This window comes from Corylus avellana, chromosome 1 (assembly GCF_965113065.1).
Source record: "Corylus avellana chromosome 1, dhCorAvel1.hap1.2, whole genome shotgun sequence".
Classification (NCBI taxonomy): Eukaryota; Viridiplantae; Streptophyta; class Magnoliopsida; order Fagales; family Betulaceae; genus Corylus; species Corylus avellana.
The window spans coordinates 24,725,987-24,751,251 of record NC_142490.1 but is presented as its reverse complement, the minus strand read 5'-3'; the positions used below and the strand labels follow the sequence as shown (position 1 = coordinate 24,751,251).

General features: G+C 34.8%; 1 protein-coding gene and 1 pseudogene across 4 annotated transcripts; both read right to left on the bottom strand.

The window, feature by feature from the left end:
- Nucleotides 1–1,022: 1,022 nt before the first annotated feature.
- Nucleotides 1,023–11,472, bottom strand: LOC132171323 (uncharacterized). 4 transcript variants are annotated; one of them, XM_088512567.1, is made up of 6 exons: nucleotides 8,214–8,898; nucleotides 5,197–5,282; nucleotides 5,079–5,125; nucleotides 4,636–4,707; nucleotides 1,666–3,669; nucleotides 1,023–1,485 (listed from the first exon to the last, which is right to left on the bottom strand). In XM_088512567.1, the coding sequence occupies exons 1-6, from the start codon at nucleotides 8,847–8,849 to the stop codon at nucleotides 1,133–1,135; spliced, it is 3,198 nt and encodes a 1,065-aa protein (XP_088368693.1). In that variant the 5' UTR covers nucleotides 8,850–8,898; the 3' UTR covers nucleotides 1,023–1,132. The 4 variants fall into 4 exon arrangements, with proteins under 4 accessions (XP_088368693.1, XP_088368690.1, XP_059438595.2 ...); XM_088512564.1 differs by lacking the exons at nucleotides 5,079–5,125; nucleotides 5,197–5,282; nucleotides 8,214–8,898 and adding exons at nucleotides 11,187–11,233; nucleotides 11,448–11,472 and having other exon boundaries at nucleotides 4,636–4,779; XM_059582612.2 differs by lacking the exons at nucleotides 5,079–5,125; nucleotides 5,197–5,282 and having other exon boundaries at nucleotides 4,636–4,779; nucleotides 7,928–8,898.
- Nucleotides 11,473–20,230: 8,758 nt separating this feature from the next.
- Nucleotides 20,231–23,794, bottom strand: LOC148588165 (uncharacterized; annotated as a pseudogene).
- Between the last annotated feature and the right edge of the window lie 1,471 nt (nucleotides 23,795–25,265).

Here is a 25,265-nt window from a genome sequence, read left to right as displayed (position 1 = left end):
TTTTAAGTACAAGTAAATGTAAATTTTGGGTCAAATATTTTTGATTTTTCAATGTGGGCTCTTTTTATAGCAATTGGGCCCAAGAAGATATTAAAAATACAAGAAAAAAAAATGAGGGTAAAAAAAAGCCCAAAAAGCCCAAAAAAAAGCCCAATTTTAAAAAAGCGGTTAGCGGGCGGTTATCTATTTCACTAACCGCTAACCGGCCACTAACCGCTAACCGCTAACCGCTAGGCGGTTAGCGGTTGCGGTTAGTGAAATTTACTAACCGCTAGGGCGGTTACGGTTAGCGGTTATTGCCACTAACCGCTAACCGTAACCGCCTTTGCACCCCTACTGGTGCCTATTGTTTGTGAGTGTTTTTTTTTTTTCTTTTCTTCATTTAGCTGATTCTTTGTAGAGTTTTCAGTGCTGCTCTCTTTGAGGGTTTTGTTTTGTAGTGTTGTTTTTGTGTATTGGTTACTATAATCTTGTGTAAAAATTGTTGTTTTTTGCTTGTTTGCTTTCTCAGTAGTTGTTTGATTGTATTTGTTGTAAAGTTGCTGCGCGACTTCAGGTCCAGTGGGGTTTTACTTCTGCTGGAGTGGACTGTGTAATCTTTGTGTTGTATGAAAAATTTTATTCATCCAAAAATAAAAAAATAAAACACTTGACTTATAGTTGAAGTTGAGTAGGACAGTAATAATCAACTTTCCAGCCCTTAAATTTAAATGGGTAAGTGAATCTGTTCCTTTCAGTTTCTATTGTATTTTGCATGAAATTCCGGGTTGACATTTGAAATAAAGGGCATTTGGTCAGTAGGAAGCTTCTGTAAGTGCTAGATTGTAATTGTTTTTCTAAATGTTTTCCACTGAATTAACCGAAGCTCAAGGAGAGAATTGGAAATTCAGGACCTTTTGTTAACTGATGATTTTGTTGCCTTCAACAGTTTGAGACTAACTTAGAATACCCATTGGCGATTATATATAGGTTACTGCAATCATAAACTATACCATTTATAAATGTTACAATTATTATCTATCATATCAAAGCAGTGGATATAAACAAATCTCTTTAGGGGAGTCTCAAGAATGTTATATTATTTCAAAAGTACAAACATGAAATAGCTCTAAAAATACTTGATGCTCTCATACTAGCTTTCTTCGGTATCTCGTAGAAACTTCAATTTGATTTTGTTGAGTGTGATTGAAATATGCTCTGCATTTACTCTGTCTTGGGGTAATGTTGCACAACACTGCAATGCCAACCCTATTATGGATAATATGCAGTCCTCTATAGAAGCATAATCTCTTTCAGTTCTCAACAAATTGGCATCGACCACATTACTCAGTGAAAGGGGTGATGATTCCTCAACCCAACGCTTCAAGCTCATTTCTCCAGCAAACATGTTATCTGTAGGTTTCTTTCTTGTGAAAGTTTCCATCAGCAAAATTCCATAACTATACACATCACCTCTTGTAGAAACAAGTCCTTCTGATCCATACTCTATTTTGTAACATAACAACTAATCATGAGAAAGTAATTATGCATTGCACAATAGTGAATGAAAAAATTTCAAAGATATAAAACGCTAAAATAAATATTCTACCAAAGGCTATGGTTATCCATGTATGCATGAGTAGAATGACAGACATGTAAGTTCTAGTTGTAGGTTAAAAACATCACCTGGTGCCATATACCCAATAGTAGCGAGAGTCATGGTTCGCATCATAGAATCCTCATCACCTAATAGTTTGGCAATGCCAAAATCAGCAACATGTGCGACCATATCTTCATCTAATAAGATATTGCTCGGCTTCAAATCACAATGAACAATAGGTGTTGAATAACCATAATGAAGATATTCCAATGCTGATGCGACGTCGATCATGATATTCAGTCTTTGTAAGATACTTAAACAACAGTCTTGAGAATACAACCACTTCTCTAGGTTCCCGTTAGGCATGTATTCCAATACAAAAGCTTTGAAGTCCATGTTACTACACGTGCTGATGATTTTGACAAGATTCCGATGACGAATATTGCGTAGTACCTCACACTCTGTATCAAAACTCTTGAATGCCCCTTCTACTACCAAGTTGAAAACTTTTATTGCAATAATCATTCCATCTGGGAGTGTCCCTTTATATACTGATCCAAAGCTTCCTTTACCAAGTAAGTTGCTTGCATTGAAGCCCCCTGTTGCTTGGAAAATTTGTTGTTGGGAAACTCTTCTCCATGTCACTATTGGCAATGAGTTTGCCTCCATTGGAAGTTTGGCATTCCTTTTTCGGCATCTTGCCCATACTAACACAAGAGCAACTACAAGCAGTATTAACCCGATTGTTGGTAGTATGTACTTTAGTATTTGTGTAGCTCTAGTATTTTTTGGTTGAGAAACACCTTCTTTACATGGGGTAACTTGCAATCTGGGAGCACCACAAAGTCCATCATTTGACATAAATGATGCAGCAGAGAAGTGTACAAAAGGTCCTCCTATAGGAATTTTTCCATGTAGTTTATTGAAAGAGACATTTAGATATTTGAGGTGTGAAAGTTTTTCTAGGGACTTGGGAATATCTCCAGATAAATTGTTATTAGAAAGATCTAAGAATTCCAAGCTAACCAATTCACCAAAAGATTCAGGAATTGAGCCTTCTAATCGATTTTCCGCCAAAGAGAGATTAGCTATATTTTCTAGGCCATCGATTGTTGTTGGGATATCGCCGGATAATTGATTTCTTGATAATTCTAATACTCTCAAGACCTTCAAATTTCCAATCTCGAATGAGAGAGGGCCACTTAGGGAATTTGTTGAGAGGTAGACCTCCAAGATATATGTAAGGCTCCAAAAGCTCGAGGGAATTATGGAAGTTAATCTATTGGACTCCAAGTAAAGAACTCTGAGAGAAGTTAGATTATTCACACATGCAGGAATAGGTCCAGAAAGCTCATTAACACCTAAATACAACTTAAACAAGCTCTCTAAATAACAAATATCAGATGGGATGGGACCGTCTAGTTTATTACTATCAAGTCTCAAAAGTTGAAGCTTGTGCAATCTTCCCACAGTAGTTGGAATTGGTCCAGCCAATTCATTGTCTCGTAGGGACAAAGTAATCAAGTTGCTTAAATTGCCTATATCTCTAGGAATGATGCCCTTTATATTGCAATTGTCTATGTAAAGAACTTGAAGAGAAGTAGAGAGATTTCCAATAGAATTGGGAAGGATGCCATTCAAGAGATTATTTGACAAATCTAAAACGCTTAGATATGCCAAATTTGACAAAGAGGTGAAAATGTTGAACTTTGGAGTTGAAGACTCAATGGTCAAATTATTTCCTGCTAGGTTGAGCCACTCGAGGAGCCATAAATTACCAAGTGATTTAGGAATTGAGCCTGAGAATGAGTTTCCGTTCAAATCTAGTTGAGTGATTTGTGAAGCATTGGAGATAGAGCTAGGTATTGTTCCACTCAGTTTGTTTCTTTCAAGAAAAAGATGTTGAAGATTTGGAAGAAATAGGCCTACATTTGATGGAAATTGACCTGAGAGGTTATTGCCAAGCATTGCAATTTCACGTATTGTTGAGATATTGAAGATCTCAAAAGGAATTGGACCCATAAAGTTGTTTCCACCGATATTGAGGCGCTCAAGGTTTTGTAGATTGCCAAATTCTCTTGGTATTACACCTGGCACAATATGAACAACCATGCATATATTATTATTCAAAAAAATATATATATATTGTGCTATAAATGAATCGTACATACACGTGAACAGTTAGTTGTTTAATAAACCAACCAAAACTTCAAATTAAGAGTTAATTAACAAATAAGCCACTCCACCCACTATCATCGTTTAAAAAGGCAATACGCACTAGGCTTAACTTGGTTAAATGGGTGTGGATTGAGGAAGTAATGAACCTGCATGGCAACTGCTAATGTAATGTGTCAGCCCAACACTTAGTCAATGAGGCCTATATGAATTTTTCTTCTCTGTTTTTTTTTTTTTTTTTTAATTTTACATATAACTAATTAAGTACATGTATAGCCTTTAGATATGAATCCACATACACGAATAAAGCAACATGTTTTTGGAGTATTTATTCAAGCTAAAAAGGGTTTCACATCAGACAAAAATTTTCTCGAATGTCTTACTGAATGCAATTTTTTGTTAACTAAAATTACCAGCAATGCTTTGTTATTAATGCTTTCAGTTAATTACAACAAACCATAAAGAGAGCTAATTATAAATTAGGAATTAAAAATGACCTAATTTTTCATTACATTATTGTGCTGCATAGTCAAATAAATTCCAGTTAGCAGATTTATTTGCTATTAGAAAAAAAATTGGTTCGTTTGTTAAAATTTTCTTCTTCTGTTTTTTATTTTTTCATTTTTTTATTTTTATTTCTTCATCTTCTAAATACAACGGGTTAATTACATTTCTCCCGGCCCTCCCCTCTTCCCCTAAACTACCACTCCATTGCACTTCATCCCTGAATTGTAGTTCACTACATTTCACTCCCTTAAATTATCACTTTATTATGAGTAGGTCCCTAAGTCAGATTTGAGCGTTAAAATTAATAGAATTTGTGGCAAGTGACATTCATCCATATAATCAAAATCAACTAAAACAAGATTAATTAAACATACCTTCAAAGTTGTTATCGCCAAGGTGTAACCAGGTAAGCATGGTTACGTTCCCAATTTCCAAAGGTACTCTTCCTGTGAAATTATTAGTCCCCAACAATAAAACTTGCAGTCCTTTGCACTTGAACAAAGTTGATGGGATAGTCCCTGTAAAACAGTTACCAATTTCGAAACAAATATTAAAATTTGCTAAGTGGCTAATTAAAGACTAAAACAACACTAAACATGCCTCCAAAGTTGTTGTCAAGTATAACTTTGTGGGCATAGTTAAGTTTTCAATTTCTTGAGGTACTCTTCCTATGAACCTATTAATCGGAAATGATAAAATTTGCAGTTGATTGCACTTTAACAAAGTGTATGAAAAATTATCTATAAAACAATTGAAATTTATGAACAAATATTAAAATTTGCTAACTCACTATACACTACAATAATGCTAAAGATGCCTCCAAAATTGTTCTCAAGGTGTAACTTTGTGAGCATAATTAAGTTTCTAATTTCTGAAGCTACTCTTCTTATAAACACGCATGCAACGATAAATATTGAAGTTTTTTGCACTTGAACAAAATAGATGGGAGTTGGCCAGGAAATTGATTATAAGATATTTGAAGTTGTTGTAAGTTGGGAAGAGTATCGAACATCCGTAGGGAGTTCACTAGACAGCTTATTAGATTGGCAATAAATGAAAAAATTTCCATGTGTGAAGGAATGAAGCCTACAAGGCCCATGAAAGAAAGGTTTAAGGGGGCGACCTGATGATGGCAGGCAGTTATCAAAAGCGATACCGACCCAATTGCAAACAATGGTGCCGGTGGACCAATTGTTTGTCAAATCATAAGAAATACGAGCCTTTAAGAAAAAAGAACATACCGATTCATTGTAATGTTGGACAGTATTGCATGAGGTAAGCTTGCCATGTGACATTGTACCAAGACCTAGTGCCGCACAAATTAAAGGAGGAACAGGAAACAAGTTACGTCCAATGTTTGTTTGAGGCACTCGCCCTACTGGTATTACTATTGTGAGCGCCAGTGAGACTAAAATATAAAATGATCACAACATTTAGAAAACTAAAAGAAAGGAAAACTTCACTTACTTCCTTGATGTTTAGATATTTTTGCAATGGTAGTTTTAAGGGAAGCTTCACAAATGACTCATAAATTACCACGTGTTTTGAAAGGACCGCTCCAAATTTTAAAAACCCTCAAATTCATCCCCTCGAACTTTCAATTTGATGCAATTTACCCCTCCGTCAATTTTTACCATTAAACACTAACGAAAACCTCTAAAAAGATTAAATTATTCTTCATTTTTTTTTAAATGAAAAAAAAAAAAAAAAAAAAAAAAAAAGAAAAAAGAAAAAAGGGGTCACAATTTAGGTGACCCAACTGTGGGTCACCAGCCTTGTGATTTTTTTTTAATAATAACTTTATTTTTTAATTCTTAATTTAAAATTAAGGGTAAATTTAGAATTTTTTAAAAGATTCAGGGGTATAATAGTCATTTTATCACTTTTAAAGTTTAAAAACTGACGGATGGGTGGTACATTGCATCAAATTGAAAGTTCAAATGATGAAATTGAGAGTTTTTAAAATTTATGGAGGTCTTCTCAAAACGCCTAATAGTTCAGGGGTCTAAAGTGAAGTTTTTCCTAATTCTAATGTTTAAAAAGTTGCAATGCCAAGTCGATATGTTTGAAAAATTTGCAATGTCACCTTTTTGTTATAATTTTCTATTAAATCTTAACGGAAGACACTAAAATACCTAAAATAGCCTTACTATAAAAAAAAAATTGCAATGTAAACTAGTCTATCGACCCATGACAGTGGGTCATGTAACCCACAACCTACCTTGGGTTCTATGTTTTTTATTTATTTTTTTATTTTTTTAAATTAGGGGTAATTATCATTTCCCCCAATGAACTACTACTCGATAACCATAGACCCCCATCAACTACCAACTTTACATTACGACCCCATCAAATTACTCTTTTGTTAAGTAGGACGGTCAACTCATCACATGCGCATCACATGCCTTGAATGCGTATGTATTTTTTTTTTTGGGTAATTATTGTTTTCCCCATAAACTACCACTCGATTACCATATACCTCCATCAATTACCAACTTTACGCGGACGTGATGGGTTACCCGTCTGACTTAACGACCTTGACTAACGGAATAGGAGTTTTGGTAACAAAATGGTATTTTGATGGGATCGTAATATAAAATTAGTAGTTAATGAGGGTATATGGTAATCGAGTGGTAGTTCATGGGAGAAAATGATACTTACCCCAAATAATTATTTAATTAGGGTAATTTTATATTTTGAAAATTTTTAGGTATAAGGGACATTTCACTCCTATATTGTCTGATTTAACCCTAAGCTCTTAGGGTAAGGGTGACAACATTGCAAATTTTCAAACATGACGATTCGACATTGCAAAACATTATAGATACGATTGCAGAAATGTCTATTAAGGGGTAAGTGAAGTTTTTTCCTAACAAAAAAGAAAAAGAAGATTGGAAATTTTGAGAAAACGATGGTGGGTTGATTTGGGCGACATGGCAACAACTATCTAAAAAAGCAAAGTAAAAACATTCATGCATTGAAATGAATTAAAAAAAAAAAAAAAAAAAAAAAAAAACATTGCTAGATGATCAAGAAGTTACCGTACCTTTACCATACCTTTCCCATTTATAGTGAACATAATTAATCATTGTTAAATGTAATAACCTCATAGAATACAGAAGAATGCCAATTTGACAAAAGTCTTGCATCATAATAAATCCACCGTTTTTTTTTTTTTTTTTTCTTCTACCTATACTTTATTTTATTTATTTTTTATTTTTAGTTATTGATTATCACCGTTCTCAATTCCCATCATTTGGAAAAACCAAAACGTTGGACTTATGAGATAATACAATTTTTGAAATGAATCCGACAAAAATTAATTTGGATTAGGAATAACAAACTTGAAGAGATGTGATTTTTCAAAAAAAAAAAAAAAAGTAACATAGCCCAATTTTCTATAACCAATTCTACCAAAGGTCATCGTTAGTATCGTAGACTCATTTTCAGAAACATTTACACCCTACAACAATAGATAATTAGATTACTATCCATTACAGTTTTCTTTTTTCCCTGAATCGCTCATTTTGTTTTCTTGTATCCTCTCCACAAATTATCTTCTACTTTCAATTGAAAGACACCGCATTGGAGGCAATAAAAGGAAAATATGTTGAATCAATGATAGCATTCATATAATCAATCATCTAAAGCAAGGACTAAACATACCTGTAAACTTGTTGTTGTAAAGGTATAACTCTTTGATCATGATTAAGTTCCCAATTTCTGAAGGTACGCTTCCAGTAAAATTATTACTTGCTAATAATAAATATTGCAGTTGTTTGCACTTGAACAAAGTGGATGGAAGTTGGCCATAAAATTGATTAGAAGATAGTCGAAGCCAATACAAGTTGGGAAGATTATCAAACGTATCCATAGGGAGTGGACCAGAAAGCTTATTACCTCCTAGGTCAATGGCTTGTAGTAATGATATATTGGAAATAATGGAGGGCATCATGCCAGAAAGCATGTTATTGCTGAGATCAATTCCTTGCAAGCTGTTTATGTTGAAGATGGAGGATGGAATGGAGCCCGAAAGTTGGTTATAACTAAGATAGATTATTTGCAACGAAGATATGTTAGATAAAGATGGTGGAATACTCCCGGTGAAACTGTTACCAAGTAGGGACAAACTTTGAAGTTTTGATAACAGTCCCATCCATGATGGGATTTCTCCGCTGAAGTTATTGAATCTAAAGGATAAGTATTGCAATCGATAAAGATGAGCCAACTCGTTGGGTAGAGAACCATGAAAACTATTGTTTTCGATGTCTAGACTACGAAGAAATGAAAGATTTCCTACATGTGGAGGAATGGTACCAACGAGATCCATGTAAGAAAGATTTAAGGTTGTGACTCGATGATGATGGAAACCACAAGTGATACCGATCCAATTACAAACAGAGGTGTTGGTGGACCAGTTATTTGTCAAAACATTGTGAGGATCATAAGAAATTTGAGCCTTGAAAGCAAGAAGAGCAGCCTGATCGGTAGTAATGTTGGGAACACTTGCAATAACTAGGCTTGCCATGTAAAATTGTAGCATGAGAAGTGCCATAAAAATGGGAAATGGGAAACAAGCTCTCTCCATGAGTAGGTAGTGTATGTTGGTTGAAGTTCTGAGGATTACTGCGTGTTGAAGTGAGACTAATATATGTATATATAAAAGCAGATTGCAGCATCACAAAATTCAAATGAAAGAGAAAATATGTGCCTTGGGAAAGAAAAAGAGGGTGGAATGGTTGACTACTAATGAATTCCCACGTCGCCAAAATTTATTCCTAGATGGAGAGATCCATCACTATAACCATCATGACTATCACTGAGAGAATTCCAAATGCCGTGCACAACGGTGTAGAAATTAAGACATTTCAAGTCAATCTTTCAAGTCAAGGTGTGAGAATCCGACCACTTTCCATGTTTTCTAATGTTTGGAAATGGATTCAACCAAAATTAATTTGGATTAGGAATTTTAGCATGTTAGAATTAATATATTCAGTATCTCATCTTATTTACATTATATTTTAACATAGAAAATAAATAAACCCCCAAGATATTTTCAATCAACAACATGTGCAACCATGTGATCATTTGGCTTTAGAATGCCGTGCACTACAGTGTTGAAATAGGCATGATGTAGATATATTCAGATGCCAAGTCGTCTACGCTAATGAGGACTAATTAAAATCACTAAAATGAATGGATTAGAGGCTTGGTGAAAAATACTTGCTTTGCTTAAGTCAATTGAAAAATACGTACCTAATCTTTAAAAGATTAAAAATAAATAAATAAAATTTTCCAAAAAAATATTTATAATAAAATATATATAAAACAAAAAAAAAAAAAAACAAATTAATTTTCTTTTTATTTAAAAAAAAATAAAAATAAACAGAAAGTCAAATTAGTTTTATTTTTTTAAATAAAATAAATTTAAAACATAAGAATAAAAAAAAATAAAAAAACAAATACAAAAATTAACTTGTTCTGTTTCTAGAAAAGAAAAACTAAACACAAGTTGGTTAGAACATAACTAGACTAACTCAGTGGCGGAGCCACATGGAGGCCAGAGGTGGCCACGGCGCCTACATGGGATTTAAAAAAAAAAAAAAATTCTACACAGGCCACTTCAACTATTAAGAGAAAAATATATAAGCGGTCCCTACGTGAAATTTTTTAAACTCCTCCATTACTCATTGGCTTCTCAAATCTAGTGCTTCAGCCTTCTTTTTCCTTTCTTTTTCTCATTTTTCTTCTTTTCCCACCTTCTCCGCCAACTTCCTCTTTCTCTTTTTTGTTTTTTTGTTTTATTTTATTTTCTCCTTCCCCACCACTCACTTTGTTTTATATTATTTACTTTATTTCTTTGTCTCCCACTATCCACTCTCTTTTGTTTTGTTTTTTGTCCTCCCTTTTTCAAGCTTCCGGCTTCTTCTCTCCCTTTCTCTTCTCCCTCTCGCTCCCTCAGTGGTTTAGTCTCTCTCAATTTCTGAAATCAAATACTCTCTCAGGTTTCGACTTTTATTAAATTAGGGCTTTTAGTATGTAAATTTGATATTAGTTCATTGGAGTTTGATCCTAAATTGCGTCATCACATATGAGAATATCATGTTAATCAACAAGGTGCAAAATAACTCAACGCATGTCACACTTTTTGAGGTTAGTACTCTAAGTTCAATTCTTAATCTAAGTGGTCTTGTAATTTGAATACTTTTGTTATTAACTATTTAGAATATTTGTTGTTAGAATTTAAATATTTAACTGGAGAATTTGACACAATTCTAAGCTCAATTCATCATTGTATTTAAGTACCAGTGATTAGAAAAAGAAGAAAAAATAGAAAAAAGTATCCGTTCATTACACAGTGAAAAAAAAAAATTCCTAATAATCAAAAAAACAAAAAAAAAAAAAACTTAAGAAAAAAATTTTAGTTTAATGGCCCGTTCAATATGAAAAGGTTGGCTCCGCCACTGGCAGTAACAAAAGAGATTCCGACCCAAGTAGGGGTATAAATGAGCCAAGCCTGAGCGAGCTTCTCATGTTTGGGCTCGGCTCATTTAAATTTTACCTCAACTCTAGCCGAGCTCGAGGACAAGCCAACAAATCAAGCTCGAGCTTGAACTCATAATAAGTCGAACCAAGCCAATTATTTAAACAAATACCAATTCAAACTTTATAAGAGTTACTCCTCGAGCTGAGCCCGAGCTCACTCGTGAGGCTTCGCTTCCTTAACACCCCTAAACCCAAGGCAACAGATTCTCGAGCTTGAAACAAACAAAACCCAAATCATACGAAACAGAAAAATACAAAAACATTCAACTAAACATCCTAAACAGACTGTACAAAACCTAATGCCGCGTTTGGCTTCCGAGAAAACGGAAGAAAATATAATTAAATATAAACACCAAGAGAAACAAAGAAAGAGAGGTACCATTTTCGCTTTTTTCGTGCAGAAGAGTTTTGGATCTGAAGACCAGACTGCTCCCAAAGGCCACATTATATTGAATGAAATCAATTCAACCCCAAAATGATTTTAATTAGAAAAGACCCACATTGACATTAATCTCTCTCTCTCTCTCTCTCTCTCTCTCTCTATATATATATATATATATATATATATATATATATAGTTAGAAAGAAGAGAGAGAGTATATATATAAACATACAGTTAGAAAGAAGAGAGAGAGAGTACCAGAGATGCTCAAGAGAGGGAGAGAGCTGCCGGAGAGAGAGGTGCGCCAGATCGGAGGAGTGGCGGCCGGATCAGAAAGAGGGAGAGTTGCCGGAGAGAGGGAGCCGCCAGAGGTGAGAAAGAGAACTTCCGTAGGGAGAGGGACCCCCGCCGGAGGTGAGTGAGGACGTGCTACAGTGCATGTCCCACGGATTGGGGTCGTTTTACTTTTCAGGTTGCAACAATGCACGTCCCCTATTTTTTAGAGGGATCATTTTGTCATTAAAGATTGGAACGTTTTGTTAAAAAATCTCATTAAGAAAGTGGAATATTATGGGTATTGTTATGAATGCATTCATGCATTTGGTGGATGACCATTTAGTTTTATCTCTTGGAATTCTACACATTCATATCACCTTTTAGAATTCCTATAACATCCATGTAATATATTAATGTACCCTCTTGTTTTATATTCCCCTTTTCATATTCTTTAACCTCTCATTATTATTCTACGCCTATAAAATTGAGTATTGAGTTGTATGTAAATCACACAATAATAGAGAAGAATAATACATAGTTCCTGAAGAACTAGTTTCATATATTGCAATCTTTTATCTTGTCTTGTTATTTTCTTTAATTTTACAACACGTTATCAGCACGAAGCTCTAACCAATTATTGTGTTCTTTTGATCTTCAACATCAAAAGCTATCCGTGAACTATTCTCAATTCATTGTAAGTTTCTTTAACATTTAGTAATCTTATTATCTATTTTAATTAACATTCTAACATTTGCATATCCATGTGAGATTTATATTAACTAGAATTTTAGCATACTAATGCTATGACTATAATGTCTTATAGTTTATATTTGAAACTTTTTTGGTTTGAGTATAATATCACTTAATTTTAAATAATGTTTATTTATTTAATTCTTGATATATTTTTGTATAGATAATGTCAAATCTTACAAAACTTGAGTTTGTCGCTCTTGACGTTTCTGGCAAAAATTACTTATCTTGGATCCTTGATGCTGAGATCCATCTTGAAGCTATGAATCTTGGAAATACTATTAAAGAAGATAATCAAGCATCCCAACAGGATCGCGCTAAAGCAATGATTTTTCTTCGCCATCATTTGCATGAAGAATTAAAAATTGAGTACCTTACGGTAAAGGATCCCTTGACCTTGTGGAATAATTTAAGGGAAAGATACGAGCACCAGAAGACAGTTATCCTCCCAAAAGCTCGCTATGATTGGATGCACCTGAGGTTGCAAGATTTTAAGAGTGTCAATGACTATAACTCTGCACTCTTTAAAATCAGCTCACAATTAAAATTGTGTGGAGAAAAAGTCACTGATGTGGATTTGTTAGAAAAAACATATACCACATTTCATGCCTCGAATGTGCTCCTGCAGCAGCAATATCGAGAGCGTAATTTCACAGGATATTCTGAACTGATATCTTGTCTTCTAATGGCTGAGCAAAACAACGAGCTATTAATGAAAAATCATCAATCTCGTCCAACGGGTTCTACACCATTTCCTGAAGCAAATGGAACCTCATTTCATGGTAATAAAGGAAACCGTGGTCGTGGACGTGGACGTGGTAGAAAAAATTATAGAGGTCAAGGGGAACGTACTCATAATTTTTACAAAAGAAATACCCCATACCACCAGAAGTGGAACCACATTGAGGCAAAACAAAATGAAAACAAAGGTTTACAGAATAAACCTACAAAGAACTATGAAGATAAATGTTACAGGTGTGGTATGAAAGGACATTGGTCGCATACCTGTCGTACGCCTAAACATCTGGTAGACCTATATCAAGCCTCCATAAAAGAAAAGGGGATTGAAATGAATTTTGCTAATCACAATAATCCGGAAGATTCTCCAATTTTTCTTGATACTCTAAATGGAGAGGGTAGCACTCATCTTGATGTTTCTGATTTCTTTGTAGACTCTAACACAAATACTGATCTTCTGATTGGTGATGAATATGTCTACAACAATTAATATGTTTTCTTTATGTCTTAATTACAGTATGTTTACATTGTCAAATTTCATTGTATTTTGTTATTTTCTTTTTGATTAATGAAATTTTAATATATATTTTGTTTATATATAGAGGTATGGGTCATATTGATGGAATGATTAATTTCAAGATGATTGGTGAAGATTTGTGTCTAGCAGACAGTTGTACAACGCACACAATCCTTAGAGATAAGAAATATTTTCAATACTTGATATTAAACAAAGCTAGTGTCAATACAATATCAAGTTCATCAAACCTAATCGAAGGCTCTGGAAGAGCGAATATCATATTGCCAAAAGGAACAAAATTTTGTATTGATGATGCTTTGTATTCTTCTAAATCTAGAAGAAATTTAATCAGTTTTAAGGATATTCGTCTAAATGGTTATCATGTTGAAACCACTAATGAAGGTAGTGATGAATATCTTTATATTACTTCAACAATTTCGGGCCAGAAGCTCATATTGGAAAAACTGTCTGCTCTCTCTTCCGGGTTGTATTATACAACAATAAAAACAATTGAATCACATGTTGTGATGCACCAGAAGTGCTCTAATCCAAAGATGTTTATGCTTTGGCATGATCGTCTTGGACATCCAGGAACAATTATGATGCGTCGAATAATTGAGAACTCTCATGGGCACCCCTTAAAGAACCAGAAGATTCTTTTACCAAGTGATTATCCTTGTGCTGCATGTTCTCAAGGTAAACTTGTTATCAAACCATCCCCTTCTAAGGTAATTGTTGAATCTCCATCATTTTTACAAAGGATTCAAGGGGATATATGTGGGCCGATTCACCCTTCATGTGGGCCATTTAGATATTTTATGGTTTTAATAGATGCATCATCTAGGTGGTCACACGTTTGCTTGCTTTCTACTCGTAATGTTGCATTTGCTAGACTTCTTTCTCAAATAATTAGATTACGAGCACAATTTCCTGATTATCCAATTCAATCTATTCGGATGGATAATGCGGGTGAATTTACATCTCAAGCATTTTATGATTATTGCATGTCAATTGGAATTAATGTTGAACATCCTGTTGCTCATACTCATACTCAAAATGGTTTCGCTGAATCGTTTATTAAACGACTTCAGTTAATTGCTCGACCTTTGCTTATGAAAACAAAATTACCTGCTTGGGGACATGCAATATTACACGCTGCATCATTAGTTCGGATCAGACCAACAGCTTACCAAAAATATTCCCCTTTGCAACTTGCATTTGGTCAACCACCAAATATTTTTCATTTTCGTATTTTTGGTTGTGCTGTATATGTTCCAATTGCGCCACCTCAACGCACTAAGATGGGACCTCAACGTAAACTTGGAATTTATGTTGGTTTTGATTCTCCTTCTATCATTAGATATCTTGAGCCTTTAACTGGTGATGTTTTTAAAGCACGTTTTGAAGATTGTCATTTTGATGAAAGCATATTCCCATCACTAGGGAGAGAAAAGTCGTTGCCAGAAGCACGACAAGAAATCACTTGGAATAATTCGACGTTATCTCATTTTGATCCTCATACAAATCAATGTGAACTAGAAGTTCAAAAGATCATTCATTTGCAGAGTATTGCAAATCAATTGCCAGATGCATTTACTGACAACAAGAAAATAATTAAGTCTCACATTCCAGCTGCTAATACTCCAGCGAAGATAGAAGTCCCTGTAGGACAATTAATTAATACAGCAGCAAATGAGTCTAAGGCACGCCTGAAGCGTGGAAGACCTATTGGTGCAAAGGATAAGATTCCCCGGAAGAGAAAAGCACAAGGAAATGAAATCGGGGCTCCTAAAGAGGCCTTACCCACAAAACAGGCAACGAAAATTGATCCATCCAAACTTTCTGTACAAAATTCTCCTGGAAAGGAATCCCCCGAAGAGGAATCTCCTGAAGAGTTACCCCCTGAAGAGGAACAGGTACCTGAAAATAATGAGATCTCAATAAATTATGTAAGTACATGAGAAATATTGGATAGAAACAAAATTGTTGTCGACAACATATTTTCATTTAAAATTGCATTTGACATTACCAGAAGTAATGATGATATTGAACCACAAACCGTCGAAGAATGTCGACGTAGAAATGATTGGCCAATGTGGAAGGAAGCAATTCAGGCAGAATTGAACTCACTAGCAAAACGTGAAGTATTTGGACCTGTAGTCCAAACACCTGAAGGTGTATCGCCTGTTGGATACAAGTGGGTATTTGTACGAAAACGAAATGAGAAAAATGAAATTGTGAGATATAAAGCAAGACTTGTTGCACAAGGTTTCCTGCAGAAACCTGGTATTGATTATGAAGAAACATATTCCCCTGTAATGGATGCAATTACATTTAGATTTTTGATTAGCTTGGTAGTTACAGAAAGTTTGGATATGCGCCTAATGGATGTGGTTACAGCATATTTATATGGATCACTTGATAATGATATATACATGAAAATCCCTGAAGGATACAAAATGCCTGAAGCATATAATTCGAAATCTCGAAGTATTTATTCTATCGAGCTACAAAGATCTTTATACGGGTTAAAGCAATCCGGACGCATGTGGTACAATCGTCTTAGTGAATATCTATTGAAAGAAGGATTTGAGAATAATCCAATTTGTCCATGTGTTTTCATTAAGAAATCAGAATCTGGATTTGCCATTATTGCAGTTTATGTAGATGATTTAAATCTTGTTGGGACTCCAGAAGAGCTCATAAAAACTGCCACTTATTTAAAAAATGAGTTTGAGATGAAAGGTCTTGGAAAGACAAAATTTTGTCTTGGCTTACAGATTGAACATTTTTCAAATGGAATTCTTGTTCATCAGTCAACATATATAGAAAAAGTCCTGAAGCACTTTTACATGGAGAAAGCTCATCCTTTGAGCACTCCAATGGTTGTTGGGTCACTTGATGTGAAAAAAGATCCTTTTCGCCCTCGAGAAGATGACGAAGAAATTCTTGGTCCTAAAGTACCATATCTTAGTGCAATTGGTGCTTTGATGTATCTTGCAAATTGCACACGACTTGATATAGCATTTTCAGTTAATTTATTAGCAAAATACAGCTCTGCACCAACTCGAAGGCATTGGAATGGGGTCAAACATGTTCTACGTTATCTTCGTGGAACAACTGACATGGGATTATTTTATTCAAGAAGTTCAAATTCACAATTAGTTGGATATGCAGATGCAGGTTTTCTTTCTGATCCGCATAAAGGTAGATCTCAAACAGGATATCTATTTACATGTGGAAGTACTGCTATTTCATGGAAATCTGTCAAGCAAACACTTGTTGCTACTTCTTCAAATCACTCAGAGATTATTGCAATTCATGAAGCAAGTCGGGAATGCATATGGCTAAGATCAGTAATTCAACACATTCGAGAAAAGTGCGGTTTATCCACAATCAAAGATAGCCCGACAATATTATATGAAGATAATGCTGCTTGTATCACACAGATCAGAGGAGGATATATTAAGGGTGATAGAACCAAACACATTTCACCAAAGTTCTTTTATACACATGAGCTCCAGAAGAGTGGTGATATTGATGTTAAACAGATACGATCAAGTGACAATTTGGCAGATATATTTACCAAATCATTACCAATTGCAACATTTAAGAAGTTGGTGAATAACATTGGAATGCGGCAACTGAAGGATCTTTCATCATAAACAATTGAAGCTTTTCATGCTAATGAGGGGGAGTAAAATGATTATGCTGATTGTACTCTTTTTCCTTCGCTAAGGTTTTTCCCACTGGGTTTTTATTTACAAGGTTTTAATGAGGCAATCCTAAAGCATACGAAGGCACACAAGAATATTGTACTCTTTTTCTTTCGCCACAGGTTTTTTTCCCACTGGGTTTTCCTTGGCAAGGTTTTAACGAGGCATATTCTTAGTGTATGGTCATCCAAGGGGGAGTGTTATGAATGCATTCATGCATTTGGTGGATGACCATTTAGTTCCATCTCTTGGAATTCTACACATTCATATCATCTTTTAGAATTCCTATAACATCCATGTAATACATTAATGTACCCTCTTGTTTCATATTCCCATTTTCATATTCCTTAACCTCCCATTATGATTCTACGCCTATAAAATGGAGTATTGAGTTGTATGTAAATCACACAATAATAGAGAAGAATAATACATAGTTTCTGAAGAACTAGTTTCATATATTGCAATCTTTTATCTTGTCTTGTTATTTTCTTTAATTTTACAACAGGTATTAATTAGTTTACTAACATAAGCTTATTAAATTGACGTGCAACTCATTTATTGGTACTCGTTATATTTCTCTTAATTAATTGTTTTGTTTTTCTCTAATAAATGAGCTACACATTAGTTTAGTAAATCTCTATTAATAAAAGAATTAGTACCCTTAGTATTTCTCATTAAAAAACGTCCCTAAAATATGATTTTGTTTTTTCTATAGTGAACATCTCTGAATTAAGGCTTTTTTGGAGTTTAAACAAACGTTACTATTTGATCAAAAATTCTTAGTCACATATGAAGGAAATAATTTTGGAGTAATTGACTCCACATAACCAACCATTCAAACATGATATAATGTGTATTTATTAAGACAAAGAACGCAAATTACAACAACCATGGGCCCGCTGTGTTCGCTTCTCTCTTCACATGGCAGATTGTCCAGGTTCTGAGTGATCCCGCCACCACCTGCCCATAAATCCTCCAGCTAGTCCCTGTTCTTGTACCGCCTGAATTACTTCCACCTACTCATATATTGCCGTTGTTTGATAGGCAGATGGTGTGGGTTGGGCTCTTAAATGGGCCAGGCCGCTTCTTTTTGTTAAGTTGTCAACCTAAAAGGCCTAAAAAGAAAATCAAATGAGAATCCCTTTGTTATATATTTTATAACTTGAGGTCCAAGTTTTGATTCATAATAAATTCGAGACATCCATAAGTTTTTGAGTTAAATACATAATATGATTGTAAAAAAAATAATTATGCTCATTAAAAAAGAAAATTTTCAAAAAAAAAAAAATAATAAATAAAAGCTTAAGAGCTTGTTTGGAATTGCGTTTAAAAAATAGAACTTTTAAGTTAAAAAGGGTTTTGGGCAAAAGCTTTATTTTTAAGTTTTTACCAAAAGTGTCTTTTTGACCATTTTTAGGCTTTTTGGACCCTTAAAAGCGCTTTTAATTTTCTTTTTTACTAAACAAGTTTTTTTTTTTTTTCTTCAAACGGACTTTTTGAGTATTAAAAGCACTTTTAGATCCTTCAAACGCAATTCTAAACAGGCCCTAAGGGTCACCTAATTCAAACATATCGATGGTGGTGGATGACTAGATTTTCTCGTAGGAACTCTCTGACCGAGGCAACTATATATGAGCCCCTCTAAATAGAGAGGGAGGCTTGCAGTCAACCCCTAAGAGCAAGGTTCTTCACAATCACCCAGATGAGAGGGAGTGACCACATCTATTATGGGCTGACTGCACTCTTTTATTTCTATAAGCTTAAGTTTTTGGGATAAGTAGTGATTTAACTCAAATGAACAAAGGTTTTTTTTTTCCAATTATCCAATTCAATTTGGAAAGACTTTGAGGCCAAATAATATGCTTGTTAGATCCCCCAACAATTACTTATGTCCATGAACTTTCTCTAATAGCAAAATGTGGGAGTACTAAATAAATCTTTGGAGAGAGAGAGAGAGAGAGAGAATTCAACAAAGTAATAATGGTAAAAGAATAGTTTCTAAAATGGAATTATGGGTTTGATTTTCTTCCCCTTATTGATCTCCAAGAGAACACTAAAAGGCTCCCAAGCGTGATGCTTTTGTCATGGACCGTGGACTGCAATACAGCATGGTAAGCAAATGAAGGCTAAATATTATTATGAACCAATAATCTCAATCAATCAAATGGTTTAAGGAATATTCGTTGTAATTGTCTAAATATTAATCTTGAACCCAGTTGGTGCATGTAGTGAATTAATTCTCAAATACTCAAAGCTATTCAAGATTAGTATTTAGACATTAATAAATAGCTTTTAATATATATATATATGCCTCAAGCAACATAAAACTTCTAATGCACATTTTCAATCAAGCAAATAATTTTATTATAAAATTAGCATGTATTAAATATTCCAATAAATCAATTCTACTTTGTCATACATAAAACAGTAATTTTAAGCAATAAAAAATTATGGAAGCTTAATCCTTTTGCTAGATTAGATAATCAGGCGATCGTAGAGGGTAAAACTTAGTCCTTTCAATTCTCATTTGCTCAAATGATTGAATGTTGACTACCGCATTTTCCATCCTTTATATTTACTCAAACTTCATCTTTCTTCTAATATAAAATGATTGATTTTAAAATATTGTAAAGATTCTAGAAATTATATGATTATATGCCAAAATTAACTTCTAACTGAAATCATGTACTTCATAAACCTCATTGACCGTTGGTTATGTTCAAGAATGGCAGAATTATTTGGCATGAGGAATGGAGTGTGTTAGCATAGCTATACCACGTACTTGAAAATGTTATATTATTTTCTACGATAACAAAGCAATGACTAAAAAAAAAAAAATTCAAGACTGTTGTATAATTTCAAAGAAAAATGCCAGGCTTACAAAAGATTTGACAAAAACAAATCTTACAAAGTTATGTGGCACAACATGATTAAATTTCCTAAAATTTTGATTCATTTCCTTCTCAATCATGTTGTGCCACATCACTTAGTAAGAGTTTTTTTTTAAAAAAAATATTTTGTAAGCCTCTCTCGTCCCTCTTATTTTAAAAGCACAAACATGAAATAACTATAAACAAACTAGATGCTCTCATACTACCTTCAATATCTTGTAGAAACTTCAATTTGATCTTGTTCAGTGCAATTGAAATGTTTTTCGCATTAACCCTTTTTTTAGGTAACTCTGCACAACATTGCAATGCCAACCCCATTATGGATGATATGCAATTTACTGTAGAAGGATAATCTCTTTCGATTTTTAACAAATTGGCATCGACCACTTTAGTTATTGAAAGGGGTGATGATACCTCTATCCAACACTTCAAGCTCATTTCTCCAGCAAACATGTCATTAGTAAGTTTCTTTCTTGTGAAAGTTTCCATTAGCAAAATACCATAACTGTACACATCGCCTTTTGTAGAAACAAGTTCTTCTGAACCATACTCTATTTGTAAGATAATAAATAATAATGAGAACATAATTATGTATTCAACAATAGTAAACGGAAAATGTCAAAGATATAAAGCGCTAAAGTCAATATTCTACCAAACAACTCTAGTTATCCGTATGCATGAATAGAATGACAAATATTCAAGCCCTAGTAATAGGCTAAAAACATCATTTGCTGCCATATATCCAATAGTAGCAAGAGTCATGGTTTGCATCATAGAATCCTCATCACCTAACAGTTTGACAATGCCAAAATTAGCAACATGCACGATCATATCTTCATCTAATAAAATATTGCTAGGCTTCAAATCACAATGAGCAATAGGTGTTGAATAACCATCATGAAGGTATTCCAATGCTGACACGACATCGATCATTCTATTTAGTCTTTGTAAGATGCTCAAATAGCGGTCTTGAGAATATAACAACTTATCTAGGCTCCAATTAGCTAGGCATGTATTCCAATACAAAAGCTTTGAAGTTCATGATACTACAAGTGCTGATGATTTTGATAATATTTCGATGATGAATATTGCGTAGTATCCCACACTCTGTATCAAAAATCTTGAGTGCCCCTTCTACGAAGTTGAGAACTTTTATTGCAACAATTATTCCATCTGAGAGTGTCCCTTAGTATATTGATCCAGAGCTCCCTTTACCAAGTAAGTTGCTTGCACTGAACCCTTCAGTTGCTTGTAAAAGTTCTTGTTGGGAAATTCTTCTCCATGTCACTAGTGGTAATGAGTTTGCCTCCATTGGAAGTGTTGCATTCATTTTTCAGAATCTTGTCCAAACTAATATAAGAGCAACTACAAGCATTGTTATCCCAATTGTTGGTAATACATACTTTAGTATACATGCTGTTGCGGTCCTATTTGGTGGAGAAACACCTTTACATGGGGAAACTTGCAGTCGGGGAGCACCACAGAGTCCATCATTTGCCATAAATGATGTGGCGGAGAAGTGTACAAAGGGTCGTCCTACAAGAATTTTTCCTTGTAGTCTATTGAAAGAGACATTTAGATATTTGAGTTGTGAAAGCGCTTCTAAGGACTTGGAAATCTCTCTAGATAAGTTGTTACTAGAAAGGTCCAAGAATTCTAAGCTTGCCAATTCACCGAAAGATTTAGGAATTGATCCTTCTAATCGTTTGTCCGCCAATGAGAGATTAGTTATATCTTTGAGGGTGCCAATTGTTGTTGGGATATGACCAGATAGTTGATTTCTTGATAAGTTTAATAGTCTTAAGACCTTCAAATTTCCAATCTCAAATGGGAGAGGGCCACTTAGAGAATTTGATGAGAGGTTGACCTCCAAGATATATGTAAGGCTCCACAAGCTCAAGGGAATCATGGAAGTTAATTGGTTAGAGTCTAAGTAAAGGTATCTTAGAGAAGTCAAATTATTTATGCATGCAGGAATAGGTCCAGAAAGCTCATTACCATCTAAATACAACTCAAACAAGCTCTCCAAATGACAAAGATCAAATGGGATAGAACCTTCTAGTCTATTATTATTTAGAATGAGAGCTTGAAGCTTGTGCAATCTTTCCACTGTAGTTGGAATAGGTCCAACAAATTCATTCATCCCTAGAGACAAAGTCATCAAGTTGCTTAAATTCCCTATATCTCTTGGAATGATGCCCTTAATACTGCTATCAATGTAAAGTTGTTGAAGAGAAGTAGAGAGATTTCCAATGGAATTAGGAAGAATGTCATTCACCGGATTATTTGACAAAACTAAACGTCTTAGATATGCCAAATTTGACAATGAAGAGAAAAAGTTGAATTCTATAGTAGAAGATTCAATGGTCAAATTATTGTCATGTAGGTAGAGCCATTGGAGGAGCCTTAAATTACCAAGTGATTTTGGAATTAAGCCCGAGGATAAGTTTTTGCCCAAAACTAGTTTAGTGAGGTGTGAAGCATTAGAGATAGAGCTAGGAATTATTCCACTTAGTTGATTTCCCCAAAGAATAAGTGTTTGGAGATTTGGAAGGAAGAAACCAGCCTATATTTGATGGAAGATGGCCTAAGAGGTTGTTGGAATACATTGAAATTGTTTGTATTGTTGAGATATTAAAGATCTCAAATGGATTAATTAGACGAGTAAAGTTGCTAAAACCGATATCAAAGAGCTCAAGGTTTTGTAAATTACCAATTTCACTTAGTATTGTACCTGGTACAATATGAACAACCATGCATATATGATTATTCAAAGGATAAAATAATATGTTTTTAAATGAATCGAACATACAAGTGAACAGATGTCTAATTAATAAGTAAATCGCTCCACCCAGTATTCTCATTTCACTAGGCTAGTTGGCCACCTTGTCTGTTGAGCCTCTATTTTATTACTTTAGCTCTATGTAAACAATCTTGTTAATTTGTTATTAACGTGAACCATGGATTTTTATATTTTTTAAGTCTTAGATTTAAATCTGCAAAGAAGAGGGGAAAAAAGAAAACTGCAAAGTAACCAAATACCAGTTTTAAGGTTTTATTTTTCTTCGAAGAAAATACCAGTTTTGTTGGTGTGTTCATTTGAGGCATGCAAAATACATGAGAAAACAATGGTGGGTGCATTTGTTGTTGTCTAAAGCAGGCTTTATGAAGGCAATTCCCAATAGGATTAACTTGGAAAAAAATAATGAAAAAAATACTTTAACTCCTTCAAAAGTTTTTGAAAACAAAAATGGTAATAATTTCAAAATTTAAACTTGGTTATCAATATATATTAGTAAAAGAAAAAATAGAGGAAGGAAGAACGAAGCAAATTTATGCACATTCTTTTTTCCTCTATATATTAATCTAATATAGAGCCGCAACTCTCCCTTCATGGTCCCAAATATAGCCAAACTTCACTCTGTTATATATTCTTTATTTCTCTTATGATCTTCACTCTGTTATATATATATATAGGGTGGGTACGTAATTCTCAACTTAGGGTTTCATCAACTTCTGCTGACTTCAAGACCTACGGGCTGCACAAGAAATCCTGAATTTTCATCAAATCAATGCTCTCATGTTTAATCTTTTTCTTTTGGGTAATATGGTACTTATGTGCATATGTCTATCAATTCATTACTTACACAAAGACATATTAAGCATACCTTCCAAGCTGTTGTTGTCAAGGTTTAACTATGTGAACATGATTAAGTTAACAATTTTCAAATATATTGATTCATGTTTTGTAAGTCTTGCAAAATTCAATAGAGTAAAAGATTTTTCCAGTTCATCATTTTATAGATATGTTACACATTATTCTGTTGTTCATCCCTCTTACAAATCAACAACATGATTTGTATCATTTTTCATCAGTTTATGATATTTTGAACTTTTCGTCTAAACTAAAATACTAGAAACTTCTCCGTTTTATTTTTGTTTTTGACAGCAACGCTTCTGAGTTCTAAGAGACGGTAAAGCAAAGAAGGAGGACTCTAGGAGAACCCTAGGAAGACTCTAGGAGGACTATTCAATTGAAATAATAAATCTGTACAAGACAGATGCAATCCAAAACATAGCTAGCGCTTATTCCTTGGCCATGGGAGCAGAAAAACCCATGCCGATACTCATCCTCGTCGATCCAACAGCTAGGATAAAGTTCATATCCACAACCCAAACGTCTGGACCAAGATTCACATCCACAACCCAAACGTTTGGACCAAAGCTCAGTTCACATCCAAGCAGTCATATCGAGGGGCTAGAGCCTTATTACAAGCAGAAGCAGGAAAAACCGAAGTAAAACATATAGGGAAAAAAGGATAAACAAAAAAAACAACAAAATCAAGCCAAATAGAACAAGGAAAAAACAGAAAAATTACACAAAGCAGGTAACGGCAGCCCAAAGGAAGCCAATCGCGAGCTGGCAGGAAATCGACGCGGAAGGTTGGCTTCGGAGCATGTCGCGGGGGGGCATGAGAAAGCACTCAGCAATGGACGGTAGGCGGAAGAGCGGGTGCGGAGGAGATCGACAGTGCACCCAAAACAAACAGGGGGGAGAGTTTGGATGAAACCCCCCCAAGAGCTTCACCCACTGAGTGTGACAAGACAAGCAAAGCAAACACACCAAAAAACACGACAAAAACAAGCAGAACAGGAAAAAAAATCAAACCAAAAACAGCCGGAGAGAACCGAAAACAAACCACAGCCGGAGAGACAGATCCAGTGCAAAAGGTGGGATGGGCACGGGTGGATCTAGATAGCTAGGTGGTGGGGCACACGACGAAGTGGACCAGGTGAAGGGCGGTAGATTGACCAAGGAGAGACGATCTAGAGCCAAAATCGACCCAACATAAAACGCGGAGGATGGAGAAAAGCGGAAGAATGGCCACATGCAACACGCCAGAGACAAAACAAAAACGGACCAAAGGGGGACGGGGCGGCAAAGAAGGAGAAAGAAGAGGCAAACCGGGGCAAGGGTCAAGTAAATAACTTGCCCGCGGTGCGAAGAGGGTGAGGCGAGGTGGGAGGCCAGCAACGGCGTCCCTCCTCCCCTCATAAGGGAGATGGGGGGTAGCCCAGGTGGGCTACCCCCCATCCTGTGTAAAAATTGGGGTATTCCTGGTAGTTTTCTGAGTTAGTAGCTGCTTTGTACCGCTGCTGTACTCTGGTGGGCTCTGTTTTGCTGCTG

What these genes read in the sequence shown, in the direction of transcription:
- LOC132171323 (XM_059582612.2), bottom strand. Translation starts at nt 8,849, where the DNA reads ATGGAGAGAGCTTGTTTCCCATTTCCCATTTTTATGGCACTTCTCATG. An exon ending in TTACAACAACAAGTTTACAG is followed by an intron (nt 4,780 to 7,927) that starts GTATGTTTAGTC and finishes ACTGTTTTACAG; the next exon opens with GGACTATCCCATCAACTTTG. An exon ending in TGGCGATAACAACTTTGAAG is followed by an intron (nt 3,670 to 4,635) that starts GTATGTTTAATT and finishes ATATTGTGCCAG; the next exon opens with GTGTAATACCAAGAGAATTT.